Source organism: Castor canadensis, chromosome 4, assembly GCF_047511655.1.
Source record: "Castor canadensis chromosome 4, mCasCan1.hap1v2, whole genome shotgun sequence".
Taxonomy (NCBI): domain Eukaryota; kingdom Metazoa; phylum Chordata; class Mammalia; order Rodentia; family Castoridae; genus Castor; species Castor canadensis.
The window spans coordinates 156,107,681-156,127,838 of record NC_133389.1 but is presented as its reverse complement, the minus strand read 5'-3'; the positions used below and the strand labels follow the sequence as shown (position 1 = coordinate 156,127,838).

The 20,158-nt window shown below is 37.0% G+C and overlaps 1 protein-coding gene across 4 annotated transcripts in view; it reads right to left on the bottom strand.

Annotated features, from left to right (window-relative positions):
• Adam23 (ADAM metallopeptidase domain 23) overlaps positions 1-20,158 on the bottom strand; it is a 164,044-nt gene that overhangs the window by 53,149 nt on the left and 90,737 nt on the right. For all 4 annotated transcript variants that reach the window (XM_074071556.1, XM_074071558.1, XM_074071559.1 and 1 more), the window contains exons 6-12: positions 19,980-20,043; positions 16,577-16,649; positions 15,921-15,994; positions 13,205-13,270; positions 3,990-4,061; positions 1,530-1,693; positions 503-587 (exon numbers count right to left, since the gene is read on the bottom strand). In XM_074071556.1, the coding sequence (XP_073927657.1) occupies positions 503-587; positions 1,530-1,693; positions 3,990-4,061; positions 13,205-13,270; positions 15,921-15,994; positions 16,577-16,649; positions 19,980-20,043 (598 nt within the window). The remainder of the gene's footprint in view (positions 1-502; positions 588-1,529; positions 1,694-3,989; positions 4,062-13,204; positions 13,271-15,920; positions 15,995-16,576; positions 16,650-19,979; positions 20,044-20,158) is intronic.

The window sequence follows — 20,158 nt, the reverse complement described above, 5'->3', positions numbered from 1 at the left end:
TATAAATAGGTAGGTAAAAGGCATGAAGGTAAAAAAGTTTACATAGGGAGGAAAAAAGACACAAATAATATAAACTCTTTGATTTAAATGTATTAAATCTAATGTGCACAAGAGCATTATAACTAAAAAAGTTGTAAGGACAGGATTAATAGGCTTATAAAAACAACATTTTATCTGTAAAGACCTAAAAATCTCTAAGCCAATTTTTGGCTTGAATTTACCTGACAAATACATAAAACTATCATTAGGATGCGCTGGCAGGGTGGTTCAAGTGACGGAGCAAGTGCAAGGCCTTGAGTTCAACCCCCAGAACCACCAAAACCAAAATGATACCTAAAGGACTAATTTGGATTCTATTTACTAATCTAAGCCATTCACATCCCACATTCGCAAGTCATTTATTCAAAATAAACATGAAAACAGATGTAAACTGGACCAATAAGGAAGAAAGAGATCAGATGCAAAGACAAAGCTTCACTTAAAGAAAACTGGCGAAACTTACCTCATTCACACCAACACCTCTTGTGCGAGAACAAACACCTCCAAAGAAACTCAGACTGCTTCTCTTATAATGGAATGTCACACGCCTTAAGAAAACAAATACTGTTAGAACACCAATGTAGTGACCATAGAAACTCTGCCAAAGCAGGTCTACAGTCCCACACTGAATCCCATAAAAACTACCCTCCCGCAGACAACCAAAACTGTGTATTTTAAAAACATTTAAGTTTGTGTTCTCATAACACAAACTTTAAAATCATGTTGTGTAAAATAATCCGAGCAGAGTTAAGCATTAATGAGTACCAATGAAGCATCAGATACTTGCACAAAATCAGGGGCTGTGGAACATACTCTAACTTTTTTGTATAACTTGTAGAGAATACCCAGGAGGTATACAAATATTGCTGATTATAAATTGATCATTAAAGACAGAGAAAAGAAAGTAAAGGGTAAAGGTGAGAAGGAAGGAAGAAGTAGTTGGGTTGGTTTAATTCCAAGGCAGAACCTTGGAAAAGAAAAATCAACAATATACAATGATTCATCTAAAAAGACTACCTTTCCTAGACTTTCTTACAGTAAGTGTGGCCATGAGACTAAGATCCCAGCAGGAAATCTGCTTTACAAAGGGTGACTTAGCTCGAAGAAGTGTCCTATTGCCCTTCTCCCTGCCTGTCTCATTCCTGCAGCCTGGCCTGTAACAAGGGCTAGAACATAGGCAGCCATCGTGTATGGAAGGTCTGTGCTCTGAAAGTAGAAATCATGGCCATGGAACTACCAGTATTCCAGCACTGGAATTCGAACTCCATACTTCTCATATAACAGAGAGGGGCATCAACAGTAACCTTGATGAAGTCACTATTTCTGACTTGCAAATTCACTGATATAGTAAGGGGATAAAAATAAATGTGAAGCCAAAAACTACAATAAAAATCTAAAGGACTGGGGGGCATGGCTCAAACGGTACAGCACCTGCCTAGCAAGCACAAGACCCTGAGTTCAAACACACACACGCCTAAGGAAGTACATACGAGATGAGGTGCACGGCATCTGCATGCTGCTTGATACGCTGCCGATATTTGGAGAACTCATGGAGCATCTGCACAGGGCTGTTTGTAATTTCAATATGATCCCTCTCTGTCCAGGTCTCTACAGCCACCAGGACAACCCTGGTATTGAGCTGCTCCTTGTAAATCTGAGGGTATACAACAGGACAGGTGCAGGAGGAAGACACTGGGTCAAACATGCACAATCAGTGAGTCAGAGTCAGTGGAAGGACAGGAAGGGGAGGTGGAGAGAACATGGGGGCAGAATTAGCTCATCATAAAGAATCTGCTTTTCCTTTCTCTTTTCCAAAAGAAAAAATAAAGAAAGAAAAATCACACAATTCGGTGTCATGTTTCCTACTCTCCCATAAGGTCAATCTTACCCCAGATAAGCACTGTTAATGGTCTGGCATCTCATGAAGGAAGAGAAAGCAGAAATGTAGGGCTGTCAAAAGTCTCAAGTCAGGACATAAACTGATACCTTCCCAAACCTCACAGCAAGTGAAAGGTGGGAGACTGATACGCTGGCTCTAAGAACCACAGAACCCGCTGTGCTGGCAGGATTGGAATAGTTCCTCAAACAGTATGGCTGGCCCACCTGTGAAGCCATGCTATATGAAAATCAATACAAAACTGGTAGAGAAACACAGTACGAGGCCAAAAGAGGGAAAAAGCAGATTTATATCTCCGCCCTCACCCTCGTCATAGGGTGACATCATTCACAATATTTATGGTGTTGCCCTTCTGCTATTTTTCTCTACTTTTGGCCAAATAGCTAAGCAATTCACAAAATTAAGCAACTTCAATGGTATTGTCATTTTATCCTATTTTCAAACTAATTGAGAAAAAAATGCATGATCTTGGAATAAAGTGAAGCAAACTAAAGCTATAATGACTTTACACAAAAGTGAGTTAAGTGTAACATCTTTTTTAAATTCATGGTCAGCTTCGGAACCAAATATGATAACATAAAAGAAAAATTAAACTTTGCAAGATGTGATTCTGTTCAATCATGCTAAAATGACTAACACAGAGATGCTACCAAGTAAACAGCTTTCACAAGGGAAAAGATGTGCTTAAGATTCACTTTTCCATATTCAGTAGTAGATTTCCTCTGAGAAGACTGACAAGAGCTAAAATTAAAGAAAGTAATAAACCAGGCGTAAACTAGCTCCCCAAGGTTCAATCCTAATTTTATATTACATATTCTATGAACACCCACTTATATTATAATTTTGCTCAGCTGTGCCTACCAGGCACGTAACAGATGCTAGGTACACAAAACATGTTATGAATATTTACATGACTGGTGGTTTGGGGCTGTTTAAAAGGCAGGAAGAAAGGCAGCTCCCTGGAGTAAATAAATATCATTTAGATGTTTGGCAATTTATAAAAAAAAAGATGTTTTTCACAGTTAAGAGAAAATATACAATAAATACCAGATAAAATATACTTAGCTGAATAAAATAGCATTTTTCATTAGAAAAGTAGTCTGCTATATTTAATTTATGCTAGTCAAATTGAATTATTTATGGAACATACTCATATTTTTCAGATCTATGGAGTTCCTACCTAAGGCAGGAAAAAGTAAGAAAATCTTAATCTTTCCTTATAACAATAAATGAAAGGAGTAAAAACATATCCATAGTAAATATTTGTAGGGCTAGAAGTCTCTGAAGGATGTATATAATTTGGTATTTCAAATTAGTTTCATTTGGGGACTCTACCTAATTCTGTCATCTAGAATTGAAATCTGACACGTTCCACTATGGAACACTAATAAATGTGTCCTTCTTAAAAAATTTTAAACTTTATCTGTATTCTCCAAAGATCTGTTACATCTTCTCTACTAACACTATTTTTAAGAAAAGCTCAGGAGTGGAGATGTGGCTCAAACAGTAGGGGGCCTGCTTTGCAAGCTCAAAGCCCTGAGTTCACACTCCAGCCCCACAAAAAAAAAAGAAAGAAAAGCTCAAGTTATTAGCAAAGTCTCATTTACCAAATATAATTTTCACTCTTTTGGTAGCCAATTTTCTCCATTGCTTTTTTGTCCCCCATGGACACTGGGTACAATAAGGTATGGACATTACTTAAAGGCAATGCTAAACAATTATTACATGTTAATTGAAATGGCAATGTTAACCACGCTGACTTGATTATACATTGTACACACTCACCCATATATACATACAATTAAAGCAGTAATTAATAAAATAAATAAATAGAAAAGAAAGTAGCAATGCCAATGCACCTCTGGGATTCCGATAACACTACCCTTTGTGAAGACAGACTCTGCTGTATCTTTCCCTGTCCTTTGCCAGAAGAACTTGGGGACTGCATTTCTACCCTTGCCTAAGAAATAGCCAATGCAACAAGTGAGAAATAGAGACAGAGACATAAACATGCCATCTTGGTAAAAACACTCAAGAAAACCAGGACACTTACAGAATCCACGAGGTTGACCACAGATTTTGCAAAGTTGTTGGTATGTGCAGGAGAAGAGCGGTGCTTCTTATACTGGGGGGGAAAAGAGATGTACCAATCATATTTGATGGTAAATGTCAAAATTCTGTAAAAGTAGAAATCTCTTAGCAAGAGTAGAAATGAGGATCAAAAACACAGAATTTGGTTTGTGCCTTATTAGATATAGTGGTGTTGTGTTCCTTTTTCTTTTTCTTTCTGTTGGGCAGCAAAACTCCATCTAAAACACCCATGCTGTTCCAGGTAATGGAAAGGACCTATAGGAATCTGTGTGAGAAGCTTTACCCCTAAGAAATAGTTTTTATTTCAGCATTAGTGCCTACCTATTCAATTCTTTCATTTTTACTGAAGTGACAGTCACAGTTTGTAAAGGGTTCAGAGAAAAAATGTAGTGTCAATGGACATCTTTCCCTCTTTAAGCTCAAGGCCATTCACGGATCAAGAAAATTTCTTACATAGCACTTTAGATGTTTTCTATGACAGGGAATGTATCTGTCGTGGTTTTCATATGTTCCTCCAGAGAAATGCTGCATCCTTTGCCCACTGTCACCCTAAAGATGTCAGGCCCCTTCATTTCACTCTCTAAGACTTTTATTTCTAATCAAAGGAAGCATGCCTTAATGCTTATTTATATCATGTTTATTTCTACAATACTGAGAAAACTGATGACCCATGATAAATGTGCAATCGACTGACTAATATTGTGCTTCTGGTAGCATTCATTAATTCTTAACTATTGTAAAACATTACCATTCATATGACTGCTGCCACCATGCATCATAACCTGATCCAAACTGTCTTAGTGTGTTCTTTTAAAAATAAGCTCCAATGAAGGCTCATGACTGGGTCATAAAACATCACATTAATCTAAATTCTTTCAGGCATTTTAACAGGTTTCTTAAAATTAGCATAAAGAAGTTTCTGCATATAGCTCAGCATTTTAAGTTACGTAGAAATTTCTTCAAGCTGAAAATTTCAAAGATACCTTTTAAGCATAAAAGCAAAAGTTTTAACTTTAAGTTCCTTTGAGGTGACAAAAATGTTTGGGAACTAAGGGTGATGGTTGTACAACACTGCAAAGGTACTAAATGCCATGGAATTGTATATGTATTTTTGAAGTCTTGACATTAAAAAGCATTTGTCCCACACAAAAACACAGTAGCTGACACCTACCCCAAATGCACTGGTGTTGCATACAGATTAACTTTATTTTGCTTCTGAATATTAACGTGTTCTTTTCAGAGACAACCTGTCATAGTTTAATGCCCACAGAAAACATGATGAGTTGGACAGGCCCGCAGAGGAGGAAGATGCTCCCAGGCTGAATGTCCCAGAGCTCAGCCCACTGTTGAGCTCACAGAGCAGTTAACTAAAGTGAAACTGAGTGACCAGCTGGACACACTCTGCAGTTATACATGCTACCTGGGGGCATGGCTGGAGCTAACTCTTCCTCTAGGGGCCTATCAAAAGGTGTGCAGGTTCCGGCTCCAAATGTAGAGGGATCCACACCACTGGCTGTATCTCTTGAGATCCAAATATACCAAGCCCTAGCCCTCACTGAGTCAGAGGAAGTGGGAGGTCACACTGGATGTCAGGCCACATGCCCACTGAAAGCTGCAGAGCCCCCTTGCACCTGAGCCTTAAGCACTTTCCTTCAAAGCTAGCTTGTTCACCTGTGCCCTCAGCAGGAGCCTCTATTCCTCCTCCTCATTCCTGGCTTGTTTGCTGGAGATCCTGGGTGACACGCCTTCCTACGCCCCACCCCCATCAATCCACAGCAACCTCTTTCCCCCACACTTATCAGACCAGTCTGACCCTACTGGCACTGGGCAGAGCCCCCACCCCCTATGATAAATGTTCCTCTGGCATTGGAGGAATTTTCTTCACAGAAGGAAGTCCCCAGTGTGCTTGCAGTCTTGGTTCCAAACCTTAGGCCAACCTGTATATGACTGTTTATAAACCTAGCTCCCGAAGAGCCAGAAAGGAGGGGTGGAAGGAGGGAGGGAGGGAGGGAGGAAGGAAGGAAGGAAGGAAGGAAGGAAGGAAGGAAGGAAGGAAGGAAGGAAGGAAGGCAGGCAGGAAGGGATACTAGATTTGTTCAATTAAAACACCATTTAATTGAGTACCTAGGATTTACTAGGAACTCTGATATATATTCCTCTTACAACAAATATTTGTTTCTTGCAACTCTTTAAAATGAGCTTTTTAAAAAATCTCCAAATAACTTATCTATGATCACATGGCTGAAATTCAAAACCCACTCTGGGTTCAGACAGGAGATAAACTTCAGTTAAAAATTCTTATTAAATAGTTTATGCATATTTCAAAAAATCATGATTATTGAAGAGAACTTGTTAGATGTCTATAAAATACAGTGGTTTTTAAATAAGGAAAATCAAATGAGGTTTACATTGAAAATTATTTGAGTTATCATCATACATTTGCACTTCTTGGTTCATACTTAGTAATAAAGCAAAAATGTAAGCAAAACACTTGCTTTCCACGCACGTTGAATATTTCAACCTATTTTCTAATAGAAGGTTTTTAATATTTATTTTTAGCTTAAGTGCCTCCAAGAAATGTTTGCAGACTCTTATCAAGCTATAATTGGCTCACAAATTAGGTTCCGCCAGCTAGGAACTAAGATGCTTCCTACAAAATTGAGAGATTTTTCTTTCTAATTGAAAGCCACTGATAATACGATGCATGTGTGTGTGCATTTTCTCTGGCAACCAATATTAGGTTCCTCTGAATTAGAGAGGTGAGCTCGAATGCAAATATGAGTAGAATGTTTCTATTTCCTGCATGAATGAGAACTAATTTTGCAAATAAATAAAAATGTGCAATCTCCACTTATGATAAAACTTACCTTCACATTTTCTGTTCACTGAAAACAATTTACATATAAACTGGCAAATTTGCTTTTACTTCCTGAATAAATGAAACCCTTAAGAAATTTGCCTTTTAACCCTCTTACACTTTTGGTGGGAATGTAGACTAGTACAACCACTCTGGAAAAAAATTTGGAGGCTACTTAAAAAGCTGGACATCGATCTACCATTTGATCCAGCAATACCACTCTTGGGGATATACCCAAAAGACTGTTACTCCAGAGGCACCTGCACATCCATGTTTATTGCGGCACTATTCACAATAGCCAAGTTATGGAAACAGCCAAGATGCCCCAGCACTGACGAATGGATTAAGAAAATGTGGTATCTATACACAATGGAATTTTATGCAGCCATGAAGAAGAACGAAATGTTATCATTCGCTGGTAAATGGATGGAATTGGAGAACATCATTCTGAGTGAGGTTAGCCTGGCTCAAAAGACCAAAAATCGTATGTTCTCCCTCATATGTGGACATTAGATCAAGGGCAAACACAACAAGGGGATTGGACTATGAGCACATGATAAAAGCGAGAGCACACAAGGGAGGGGTGAGGATAGGTAAGACACCTAAAAAACTAGCTAGCATTTGTTGCCCTTAATGCAGAGAAACTAAAGCAGATACCTTAAAGCAACTGAGGCCAATAGGAAAAGGGGACCAGGAACTAGAGAAAAGGTTAGATTAAAAAGAATTAACCTAGAAGGTAACACCCACGCACAGGAAATCAATGTGAGTCAATGCCCTGTATAGCTATCCTTATCTCAACCAGCAAAACCCCTTGTTCCTTCCTATTATTGCTTATACTCTCTCTACAACAAAATTAGAGATAAGGGCAAAATAGTTTCTGCTGGGTATTGAGGGGGGGAGCGGGAGGGGGTGGAGTGGGTGGTAAGGGAGGGGGTGGGGGCAGGGGGGAGAAATAAACCAAGCCTTGTATGCACATATGAATAATAAAAGAAAAATGAAAAAAAAAAAAAAAAAAAGAAATTTGCCTTTTGAAAAATATTAAAATTAGGACTTATTTTCAACCCAAAGGTAAGAGTTAGCAGAACAACTGCAGTCTCACATAGGATAAACAATGTAAGATGAGTCCTCTCAGCAGGACAGCTAGGCTGAAGCCCAAAGCAAGTCTCCAAACATGACAAATCGGAGTATTTGCTAATTCTTAGTTTAGGGTGGCTTTCGAATGTGAATTGGAGTACTCTGATCTATGGTGTAATTTGCCACATCTTTGTGACAATCGTATTAAAAACTACCACCTCATATAAAGAACATCTCAAAAAAAGGCTTTTTTTAACTCAAAAGAAAAAAAAATCTTTAAAATGATACACTTGAGACTGTAACAAAACAGAATGTAACTTGGTCTTAGAGCAAAAGGAATAAATTTAGTTCTATTCTTCCAGAAGTAATACCGATTTAAAAAGTAGAAACCTTCTTAGGTAACATCTTTCTATCACAGGCGTTACTACTACTGAAAAACAAAAGCTTTCTCTTTTTTTCATTTTTTAACATGTATTCCCTTCAAATTCAACATTACAAATTATAGTTCTTTGGGGGGGAGGTTCAAAGACAAACATAACATGCCCAGTTCTCATCCGTGTTAATAATAATTACAATAAAATGAACTACCAAGATTTGCTGGTAAAAATAACTAGCTTTTTTTAATTAAAAGACGTTAGACCCTAAAGAAGTTAACTTTATCACAGAATATATCATATAATGTATAAAAGTTTTCTGTGTAAAAAACAGTATCTTAAGGTGCTATTTCTATGTAAGATAAAGATAAGATTACTTAAGTGTAATAAGTACACCCCAAAAAACAAAGGAATAAACTCAAAATATGTGATATTTAAAAACTTATCAAGTTTTCTATTTTGCACAGTTATTATGATATGCTCTGAGTGACAGCTTCGTATACCTTTTTCATGCATGGTATTGTGGAACAAGAAATTTGGAATTACAAGTCAAGATCTGAGAACTGATTCAACTGATCACTGATACTTGGGAATGTATGTGTACTTTCAAAGGCACTGTGTGTGTGTGTTTGTGTGTGTGTGTGTGTGTTATTATCTCCAACCACTTTTTTTTTTTTGTACCTATTGTTTCAGGATGTCCAACCATGTTAAAAATATTTGTATAATGGGTGTTAAGGAAAGCCACACAAACATGCCACAATGTTCAGGTTTTCAAAGTAGATGGAAAAAAATCTCAATGTCCCAATTAACAATAATTCAGATGAAAAGATTACCTTATTTAATGTCCTTCAGAAACTAATATTTTAGCTTCATTATCTCAAATCACTGTCTGTACATTTGATTTTCCTTCCTACCAGGGAAGACCTCTCCTCAGTTGTACGTAATTGTGCTAAGTTCTGCTTCTTACTAACATATCACAGGCAATATATTCAAGGTTGGTACAAAAGACAAGTCTGCATATGACAATAGGAGGAACACAACTGAACTGGTACATGGCAATTTAAACATCCACTGAAGTAGGAGATGTAAATAAAAGTATAAGTATAAATTAAATCATCAGTTTTTGAGGTGTTTTGCTTTGTTTTGTTTGTTTTTGAGACAGGGTCTCAATATGTAGCTCAGCCTGGCTTTGAACTCATGATCCTCCTGCCTCAGTTCCCCAAGTGCTGGGATTACAGGTGTTCATGCAGCTAAATCATTATTTTTTTAAGGTACAGCTTCAAGGATTTCTGTAAGAAGGATCTGCTTATTAGAATTTTATGCTGTCCATCAAGCATGAAACACAAGTTTGTCTTATCATCTACTAATCTAATTTTGATTTCTTAGACAGCCTCTTCAACAAAAACTGCTGGGAAAACTGGTTAGCAGTCTGCAAAAAACTGAAACTAGATCTATGTTTATCACCCTATACCAAGATTAACTCAAAATGGATCAAAGATCTTAATGTCAGACCACAAACTCTAAAGTTGGTACAGGAAAGAGTAGGAAATACTCTGGAACTAATAGGAAGGTATAGGCAAAGACTTTCTCAATGGAACCCCAGCAGCTCAGCAACTAAGAGATAGCATAGATAAATGGGACTTCATAAAACTAAAAAGCTTCTGTTCAACAAAAAAAAATGGTCTCTAAACTGAAGAGAACACCCACAGAGTGGGAGAAAATATTTGCCAGCTACACATCAGACAAAGGACTGATAACCAGAATATACAGGGAACTTAAAAAACTAAATTCTCCCAAAACTAATGAACCAATAAAGAAATGGGCAAGTGAACTAAACAGAACTTTCTCAAAAGAAGAAATTCAAGTGGCCAAAAAACACATGAAAAAATGCTCACCATCTCTAGCAATAAAGGAAATGCAAATTAAAACCACACTAAGATTCCACCTCACCCCTGTTAGAATAGCCATCATTAGCAACACCACAAACAACAGGTGTTGGCGAGGATACGGGGGGGGGGGGGGGGGGGGGGGAAGGAACCCTCTTACACTGTTGGTGGGAATGTAGACTAGTACAACCACTCTGGAAAAAAATTTGGAGGCTTCTTAAAATCTCAACATAGATCTACCATATGATCCAGCAATACCACTCTTGGGGATATACCCAAAAGAATGTGACACAGGTTACTCCAGAGGCACCTGCATACCCACATTTATTGCAGCACTATTCACAATAGCTAAGTTATAGAAACAGCCAAGATGCCCCATTACTGACGAATGGATTAAGAAAATGTGGTATTTATACACAATGGAATCTTAGGCAGCCATGAAGAAGAATGAAATGTTATCATTCGCAGGTAAAAATTAGCTAGCATTTGTTGCCCTTAATGCAGAGAAACTAAAGCAGATACCTTAAAAGCAACTGAGGCCAACAGGAAAAGGGGACCAGGAACTAGAGAAAAGGTTAGATCAAAGAGAATTAACCTAGAAGGTAACACACATGCACAGGAAATTAATGTGAGTCAACTCCCTGTATAGCTATCCTTATCTCAACCAGCAAAAACCCTTGTTCCTTCCTATTATTGCTTATACTCTCTCTTCAACAAAATTAGAGATAAGGGCAAAATAGTTTCTGCCGGGTATTGAGGGGGTGGGGGGGAGAGGGAGGGGGCGGAATGGGTGGTAAGGGAGGGGGTGGGGGCAAGGGGGAGAAATGACCCAAGCCTTGTATGCACATATGAATAATAAAACAGTAAAAAAAAATGGATGGAACTGGACAACATCATCGTGAGTAAGGTTAACCTGGCCCAAAAGAACAAAAATCATATATTCTCCATCATATACGGACATTAGATCAAGGGCAAATACAACAAGGGGATTGGACTTTGATCACATGATAAAGCGAGAACACACAAGAAAGGTATAAGGATAGGTAAGACACCCAAAAAACTAGCTAGCATTTGTTGCCCTCAATGCAGAGAAACTAGTGCAGATACTTTAAAGCAATGGAGGCCAATAAGAGAAGGGGACCAGGAACTAGAGAAAAGCTTAGTTTGAGAAGAATTAATTTAAAAGGTAACACACATGCACAGGAAAGCAATGCAAGTCAACTCCCTGTATAGCTATCCTTAATCTCAGCTAGCAAAAACCTTTGGTCCTTCCTATTATTGTTTATACTCTATCTTCAACAAAATTAGAGATATGGGCAAAATAGTTTCTGCCTGGTAGCGAGGGGGTGGGGGGGAGCAGGAGGGGGTGGGGGACTAAGGGAGGGGACAGCAGGAAGTGGGGAGAAATGACCCAAACATTGTATGCACATATGAATAAAAGAAAAAAAAAGTTTGCAAAAAATTAAAAATAAAAAAATAATTTTGATTTCTTAAAAGTAAAGCAAGGACTTGATACCTGCAAGGCACTTTGAATTTTTGTCCCAATCTTTTACAAGTTTTTCACCCATATCTGATTTTTTTAAAAGATTCTCATCTTTATAAAGTCTTTCCAGAAATGTAACTTTATTTTCATAAAAACAACTATTCATAGTATATGCAATTTTTAGAATTAAACTACATAACTATGATGAAAATAACAACTGTCCTATAACAGTTTGGAGATTGTGGCAGTGATGTTGAACTGGACACATCTTCACCTACATTTTCACTCATGGTCTCACTTTGATAGCTTGAAATCATCAGGATGGGAACATTAACACTATGGAGGTCAGCATGGAAATCAGATAGTTTTCTCCTCCCAGAGCTGGGTGTTAGACTTACCCGGACACCACTAGGATTGGGTACAGAAGCACAGAGCCACTAACCAAGACTCTCCAGCATGCACTAGGCCTCAGCCAAGACCTGTGATAGGGAAAGGGCTGAGCACAGCACAGCTAGGAGAGTTCCTACTTGATCTTTAAGAGAGACAAAGGCAAGGTGATGATGGCTTTGTCTTTTTCTTTTCAGTATGACTGAAATCACATGTTCAATCATATTTTTTCTTCCACAGAAGATTAATCATGTCTCTAGTGTATGATGAAATAAATCATTGATTAAAGGTAGTCTCTTTAGATACATCTTTATTATACATGTTTGTCTTCTACAGTTATATTTATCAGACACAGAAAAAAGATATAGAATAAAATGAGGAAGCAGTGACCAAACACACAGATGAAGAAAAGTAGAAGAATCTTAAATGCAAACTGGGTGCCAATGACTCACGCCTGTAATTCTACCTAATTTGGAGGTTAAGATCAGAAAGATCACAGTTCCAGGTCAGGCTGAGCAAAAAATTAGAGAGACGCCATCTCAAGGGAAAAAAAGACCAGGCAGGCTGGGCAAAAAGTGAGACCTTATCTCAAAAATAACCAGAGAAAAAAGGACTGGAGGTATGGCTCAAAAAGTAGAGCACCTACCTAGCAAGCATGAAGTCCTGAGTTAAAAACCCAGTACTCCCCCCAAAAAAATCAAATGCAGACAAGCATATGATTCAAGGCCCTAGGTTTGATCCCCAGCATTCCAAAACAAAGAAAGATAGATGTCAACAGGCTAAATCTATGAATTATAATAATTATTCAACAAAGAAAGAAGCTTAGAGTTGTGAAAATTCTATAAAATCCAGTATCCGCAAACATAAGAAATAAATTAAGTCATTTAATGTATCCAAAAAAATAGTAAGTGTCTAAGTATCTAGGCTTTAATAATAACAAATAATAATGAAATCTAAAGTGAAATATACCCTTTTTTTTTTTATGGTACTAGGGTTTGAACTCAGTGCTTCATACCTGCTAGGCAGGCACTATACCACTTGAGCTACTCCGCCAGCCTGGAATGTACCCTTTCTTTAGTAAGGTACTGAGCACAACACCATTGAGTCTCTCCTTACCGTTTTGTGATCATTAACAATCATAAGCTCCAAATATTTCATTTCTTCAAACACACCACGAGATGGCTGAGGAAAATAAAAATACACGATCAGAATAGTGAGTTATATAAAAACAGCTCTAATGTTCCTGTTAAGTTGTAGAACAATTTAGAAGAAACTTGGTCAGAGGAATCAAAAAATTAAATAAATAAATAAATAAATAAAAAGAGCCTCCATAAAGTGTTAGCAAACACTGAAGCATTCAGAAAAGAACTGCATTTCATTATCTTAAAGTACTCATCAGGTACTAGGCATGGCAGCTCACACTGTAATTCAAGCTACTCAGGAGGGGGAGATTTGGAGGATCCCAACACAAGGTCAGCCTGGCCAGAAAGTTAGCAAGTCCACCATCTTAATAAAACAAGCCAGGATGGTGCTTCAAACCTGCAATTCTAGCTACACAGGAGGCATCATGTAGGAGGCTAGTGGCTGGAGGCTGCCCTGGGCAAGAAAGCATGAGACCGTATTTGAAAAACAAACTAACAGCAAAAGGACTGGCGGCATGCTACCAGTCACTGTGTCTAGCAAGCACAAGGCCCTGAGTTCAAACCCCAGTACTGCCAAGAAAAATTAAAACGTGCTCATCAGAATAGGGAACACCCCATGTTGGTTTTGTATGGTTTTTATACCTAAAGTTATTCTACAGAAAAATGTATAGCAGAATACGGTTAAAATAAATAAATCTCCATTCCTTTGGCATTCAAATGTGGTGAAGGTATTCATATCTATTTAAAACATCAAAGAGAATCTACTTAAAATTAATTCTATAAGAATAACATAAATTATGATTAACTCCAGGTAACTGGAAACAGGTATCAAGACAGTCAAATAGAAACATTAACTCACTGGGGTGAAATTCTAATAATAATTCAATTCTAATGCCAATTCTTCACCATACAATTTCTCAAAGGAACAACATGGCAGTTACTGTATTCCAATTCTTCTACATTTTAATTGATAGTAGGTAGCCCTTGAAGAGTACAGACTCTCATTTAGACTTAATCCTTTTTCATAGCTGAAAGGTTAGTAATAGTGGCTCTTCTTTCTTTACGTACATAGTCACAGATCAGTCTAGAAGTGGACCATTGTGAAAGGAAGGCTTATATAAAACCTATAACTACAAGCTGCATCTTCAAGAGTAAGGAAAAAGAGATCTCTAAATAAAAAACACACAAAAAAAAAAAGTACCCATAATCACCATAAACACCAACATAGGCTCACAAAAGAGGATGACTTAACCTTCAACTAAGTTTTTGATGGCTGGTGGTCTAATTTTTTTCCACACACACAAAAAATACATTCAGCAAAACATTATCTGAAATGTGCAATTTCCACTATAATTACTCATTAAGTTATCTAGTAAATTACCATGCAATCTATAAATTGTGGAATTAATTCTTAGTTACATGGCATTCACCATGTAATTACTAAACAGTCCCCATCATTACAGCTTTCTAACCTATAATGAAAAAGAATAGTAACATAATTCCAGTTACAAAGCCCTATACATTTATCAATATATGTGAGGTATACAATAGTTGGTGATTGTATCATTACATGATTTTCATTTAATAACTGTCACATCACTTGTGAAGAAATAGATTCATTCTGTCCTGAAAAACACATCCAGCTTCAAAGTTTGATATACTAGTGCTTTTAATTTGAAAGAATTCAAATAAACATGATTAGCCAACATTTCAATGTCTAACTTCCTCCCTATAACTTTATTAACAGAAATGTTTTATATCATGTTATATAAGCCATTATCACCCCCTCAAAAATTTTTATTAGAAAAATGTACTATAATTTTCATAAAGAAACATGTTGAAATTAGCGTGAAAACACTAAATTCTTAATGTGACATACTGGTTCATAGGACACTAATCAATTTGAATCACTAACAGAGAGAGATAAATAAAATGCAGTATGTTGTATATATAGTAAGAGAGAAAACAAAATTGTATTAGTGAGTCTGTCTGAGAGGACTACTGGAGACAGGAGAGGTAAATAAAATGCTAGAGAATGAAAAATATGGAAATAATCCATCTATAAATAAATATAATATAATGCATTGGCTTGTAAATTATCTAATGTTAGGGGAACATGGTGACAGAGAGTAAGTAATGAGGGGTGAGGGGTTGATTTGAATAAAGCACAATACACATAGGTCTGAAATACCAAGACAAACCCCCTTGGACTATCAATATATACTTTTTTTAAAATGAAGGGCAGGAGGGAAAAAGAGGTCTTTTCTGGGGGTAGGTACTAGTGGGAGGTGGGTAGACACAAGGAAAAGGGGGATGAGGATATATATGGTGGATGTATTTTGTATCTATATATGAAAATAGAAGAATGAAACCTGTTGAAATTGTTCTAAGAGGGGGGTGGGGGGAAGAGGGAGAGCAATGGAGAGGGAAATCTAACTAAGAAAAATTGTAAATACATATGTAAATATCATAATGTATTCCCCTGCACAACAATTATATACTAATAAAATAATTATTTAAAATGCAGTATGTTGATAAGGCTCACATCATGGGATTTTCTTGTTTGTGTTTCGGTTTGAAGAGGAAATTCCCCAAATCTAAACTGTTCTAGGAACACTTTGCTACTGTGAGATGACACACAATGTGACTGAGCAAAACAGCCTTAATCTGTGGCTGAAGGCCACACTCACATTCACTGCTCTCTTCCTTCTCTTCAGCCACTGCAATTCAGATTCCAAAGGCCACTGGTCACTGCCGTCCATACCTGCGTAAGAGACAAATGAATACTAACATGACTGCATTCCAGTGGGAGTACACTTCTCAAATATTACGTGAAGGAGCAGTGCACTGACAAAGCCAAGATAAAATAGGGTGAAAAGTACATTGGTCAGTAAACACTTCACACTCTCATGATCACAAAGGCAGTTCCAACATCTGATTCCCACATCATGAAAACATGAGCTGTGCAAGATTCACTGTAGGATGCATATTTGACCTAAACATCCAACAATATCTGAAAATTTGAGAGAATTCTACTATGCTTAATTCATCTTAGAATTAAAAATAATGTGACATAAACTTCTGCATAAATTCTTTTGGCACTAGAATACAGTAATAGCATCTCATACGCCCAAAAATCCAAAAGAAGCCTTTTGCCGACATTAGCATGCTAAAGATGCCTGAGGAGGAGTAAGAGGTAGGCAATCTGAGCTGGCGGAAGAGCAGCACTGCTGACCCCAGATCTCAGACCCATTCCACCTCCCAACAAGCCTGCATGTCTAGAGAGTTCCACCAAGTCACAGCTCCTACTACATATCATATACTGGCTACTTTAACTAAAACTTACTTAGATTCTTCAATTGCTGAGAATATTGTCCCACCAAGGTTTTCTGGATTATATGTGGTCGACCTGTGCTTTTCTGCAACAAAAACAATTGTAGGCCATGAAAAAGCAAAACGTGAGTAAGCCTCTATGGATTAGCATTAAGAGTTTCTCTAATGTCCTTCCTAACATGGGAACATATGTGTCAAACTTTTAGCTACCAAAACTGAAAAGTTTATGTCTCACTGAAACTTAAATTCTAAATAAAACAGAGCTTCCTCCAAGTGCCCAGTTTAGATAAAAGCACAGTTTTATTAGTTACTCTTAAACTTTAGCTTTCTCCTAAGCCACAAGAAATTCACAGGAAGAAACACAAAAGGTCCATAAATCTTTAAAAGAAATACTGAATGTTTTAATACAACTTCAAAATGCAAATTTTTAAAAGTCAAAATATCAACTTTTGCCCTCAATTTGGGAAAGATTTAAAAAGTATGCTATCCACAGGTAATTACCATGGCAAGGCAAAGAGCACCCTTATTCACTGATGGTGGGATGAAACTGGTAACACAGAGAAATTTAGCAATATCAGCAACCTTGAAAATATTTGTATCCTTTGGCGTAGAAATTACAATTTTAGGAATGACTTATTGGCATGATTATTACTACTATAAGCTTCAATTGCTGAATGTTCCTGGCAACACTTATGTACATATTACCCAATTTAGTCCTAATGAGAACCCCACACAGTATATATTTTATTGACAATTAACAAATGAAGAACAAAACACACACACTTAAAAAAAATGAAATTATTGAGACTCAGAGAAATATATTATTGGTTTAAAATATATTATAAAATGATATAATTTATTTTAAAATATATATATGGTAATATACAATTCAAAAATTGGAAGAATGTATGCTCAAAGTTGAAGACAAATTATCTTTGGGGATAGAATACTGGATAATTACTATTTAGTTAAGAATTATTTATTTTGTTTTCCAAATTTCCTATATTAGGTTATATTAGATAACTTTTGTTGGTTTGGTTTTCAGTATTGGAAATTTAACCAAGGCTTTCACACATCCTAGGCAAGCACTCTACCACTGAGCTAATATCCCCAGCTCTTTTTTCTTTCTTTCTTTCTTTCTTATTTTTGAGATAGGGTCTCACTAAGTTGTGCAGGCTGGCCTCACACTTGTGATCCTCCTACATAAGTCTACCAGTCAGCTGGGATTACAGTGTGTACCACTAATGATGAGTTTTATAATCACAAAAAGACACTTCTTAATAGATTATACAATAGACAATAATTAAGAATTTTGCTATTAATTTATAATTTGCAATGGGGCATGAATTCTCATCAGAAATATCCCGTGCACATTACCTGACTTACTACAAAGCATGTTAAAAAGGACATCAAAAAAATCTAAATTCGGCAGGGTCTCATGGTACACACTTGTAATCCCAGCACTTAAGAAGCTGAAGCAGGAGGATTTGAGGTTGTCCTGGACTACACAGTGAGACCCTGTCTCAAAACAACAATAAAAAAAAAACCTTCTAAATTCAGTTACAGTAAGCTCTAATTCTGGTAACAGGTGAAAATATACCTAGAGTAATGAAATTCACATCTGGCTCAGCAACACAATTTTTAAAACTGACTAATTGAAAGTTTCAAGCACCATTCCTTTCCCTCCCAAGGAGAAGATGAGAATGAATCATCCTGTGAACAAAAGGTAGGTAGTCAAGAAGGCAGGCAAAAAGAAGATGATAATAAGTAAGTAACAATCAGCCCCTAAAAGCATATTAAGGAGTATAACAATGCAAAGTTAATTCCTGAAACATTATGATAATAATAGTTTAGATGTATATAAACCTTTTCAACAGTTTAACAGATATCGTAACATGTACTGAATCTATAGTTTCCCCACTAAGGATGCACTGAAAAATAATCTCGTTTCCATATATGTTAACTCTACAGCTCAGAAAACTATTTATTTTGGATTTTTTGCTTTGTTCTTTAGGATTTAACTTTTTTAGGGTAAGAAAGTCATTAATCAAGGCCAAAAATTAGTCAGATTTTTTTTTGTTGAATAAGTCCAATAATTTTGCTGTACAAAAGCTATTTGCTTAGTGGTGGAATAAGGGGAAAAAGTCATTTTACTTAATCAAAATATCTTAATCTAGATCGGGTCATCTTCACTATTTGGTCATTTTTCCAGTTACTAGCTAACAATGGCTCAGGTTTATTCAAATACTAACCATTTACAACTTAATGACTCCTCTGCCTCGAATTTGAAGTTTTTCCCATTTTCATATATACACTGCTACAACCAAGACAATGTTTGCATGTTTAAGTGTGGTCATCAATAGCACAGATGGTTACTACATGCTCTAAAGATACAAAATACTTTCTGCTCCCCATCAAATGACTGCAGGAGTCTGACTGCATCACTCTCAAAAATGCTACTTCTCCCACTGGCTGTTCTCTTCACTGATCTGCCTTCCCCACTTAATGTTCAGCTCCTTCCATGTCCCCCTTGTTCACTCCTCCCCAACAGGGTTGCGCACACGCCTGCCTCAGGGCCTCTGTATTTGCATACCTCCAGGAATGTTCCAATTTCTTTAAGGTCTTTACTTAAAAGACCCATTGTATAGGCCTTCCCTATACAATGAGTATACACGTAATTCTCCTCTCCACCTGGCTGACTTCATCTGCTCTCCTTAGCAAATACCATCTCTAAAATGTCATATGTAAATATTTATTTATCATGTGCATTCCTATCCTGTAGAGTAGAAGCTGCATTAGGCTCAAGATGACAATTTTGTCACTAATGTATCCCAACATCTAAAATAGTACCAAGCATGTGGGAAGTCCTCAATACAATACTTGATGAATATATATATACCAGTTTTAAAATCTGGTTACATTCTAATAATGCACATTACCAGAATATATCATTTCTTAACTAGGCTGCTGGCCGGTGCACAACCCAACGCGACTTTCTTCCCTACCTCCAAACTAAACATTGTATCATGTCATCATAGTTCAACCCCTAAATTACTCCACTAAGTATTTTCTGACTAGCAGAAATTAAGTGCAAATGTACAGTCACATACTTAGCTAAAAATCCAGTGAGAATGGATGCTAATTTAAAGAAGAGGCTGGCCACTGAAAAACAAAAGGCCATCTCTGCTCTCTCCATAAGCTTGAAAGAGCCAAACTCGAGGCCTGACTGTCCTTACTGTTATACGGGCCTGGCATGAGCAACTTAAGCTTCAAAATTCATGGTCCCATTTAAAAGTCTGAAATAAGACAATACGCATAAACGCACTTTGGAATCTGTATTTATTTTCCCTTTCCTGCTCAAGGGCAAAGATGCTGGAAAAGCAAACACAATAAGGAAATTGATATCACAGACTCACCTCGTCATGAATCAGCTCCAACGGCTCGATCATATACACAAAGGTATTGTCTTCAAACATACCACTGCCAACACAAGAGACCACACAAGGAAAGCATTAACAAATACTTAGCAAGCAAGAGAGAGCAGGCAAGCATCATGTCTTTAAAATAAAGAGAGCATCTGAATACCTTTACACTG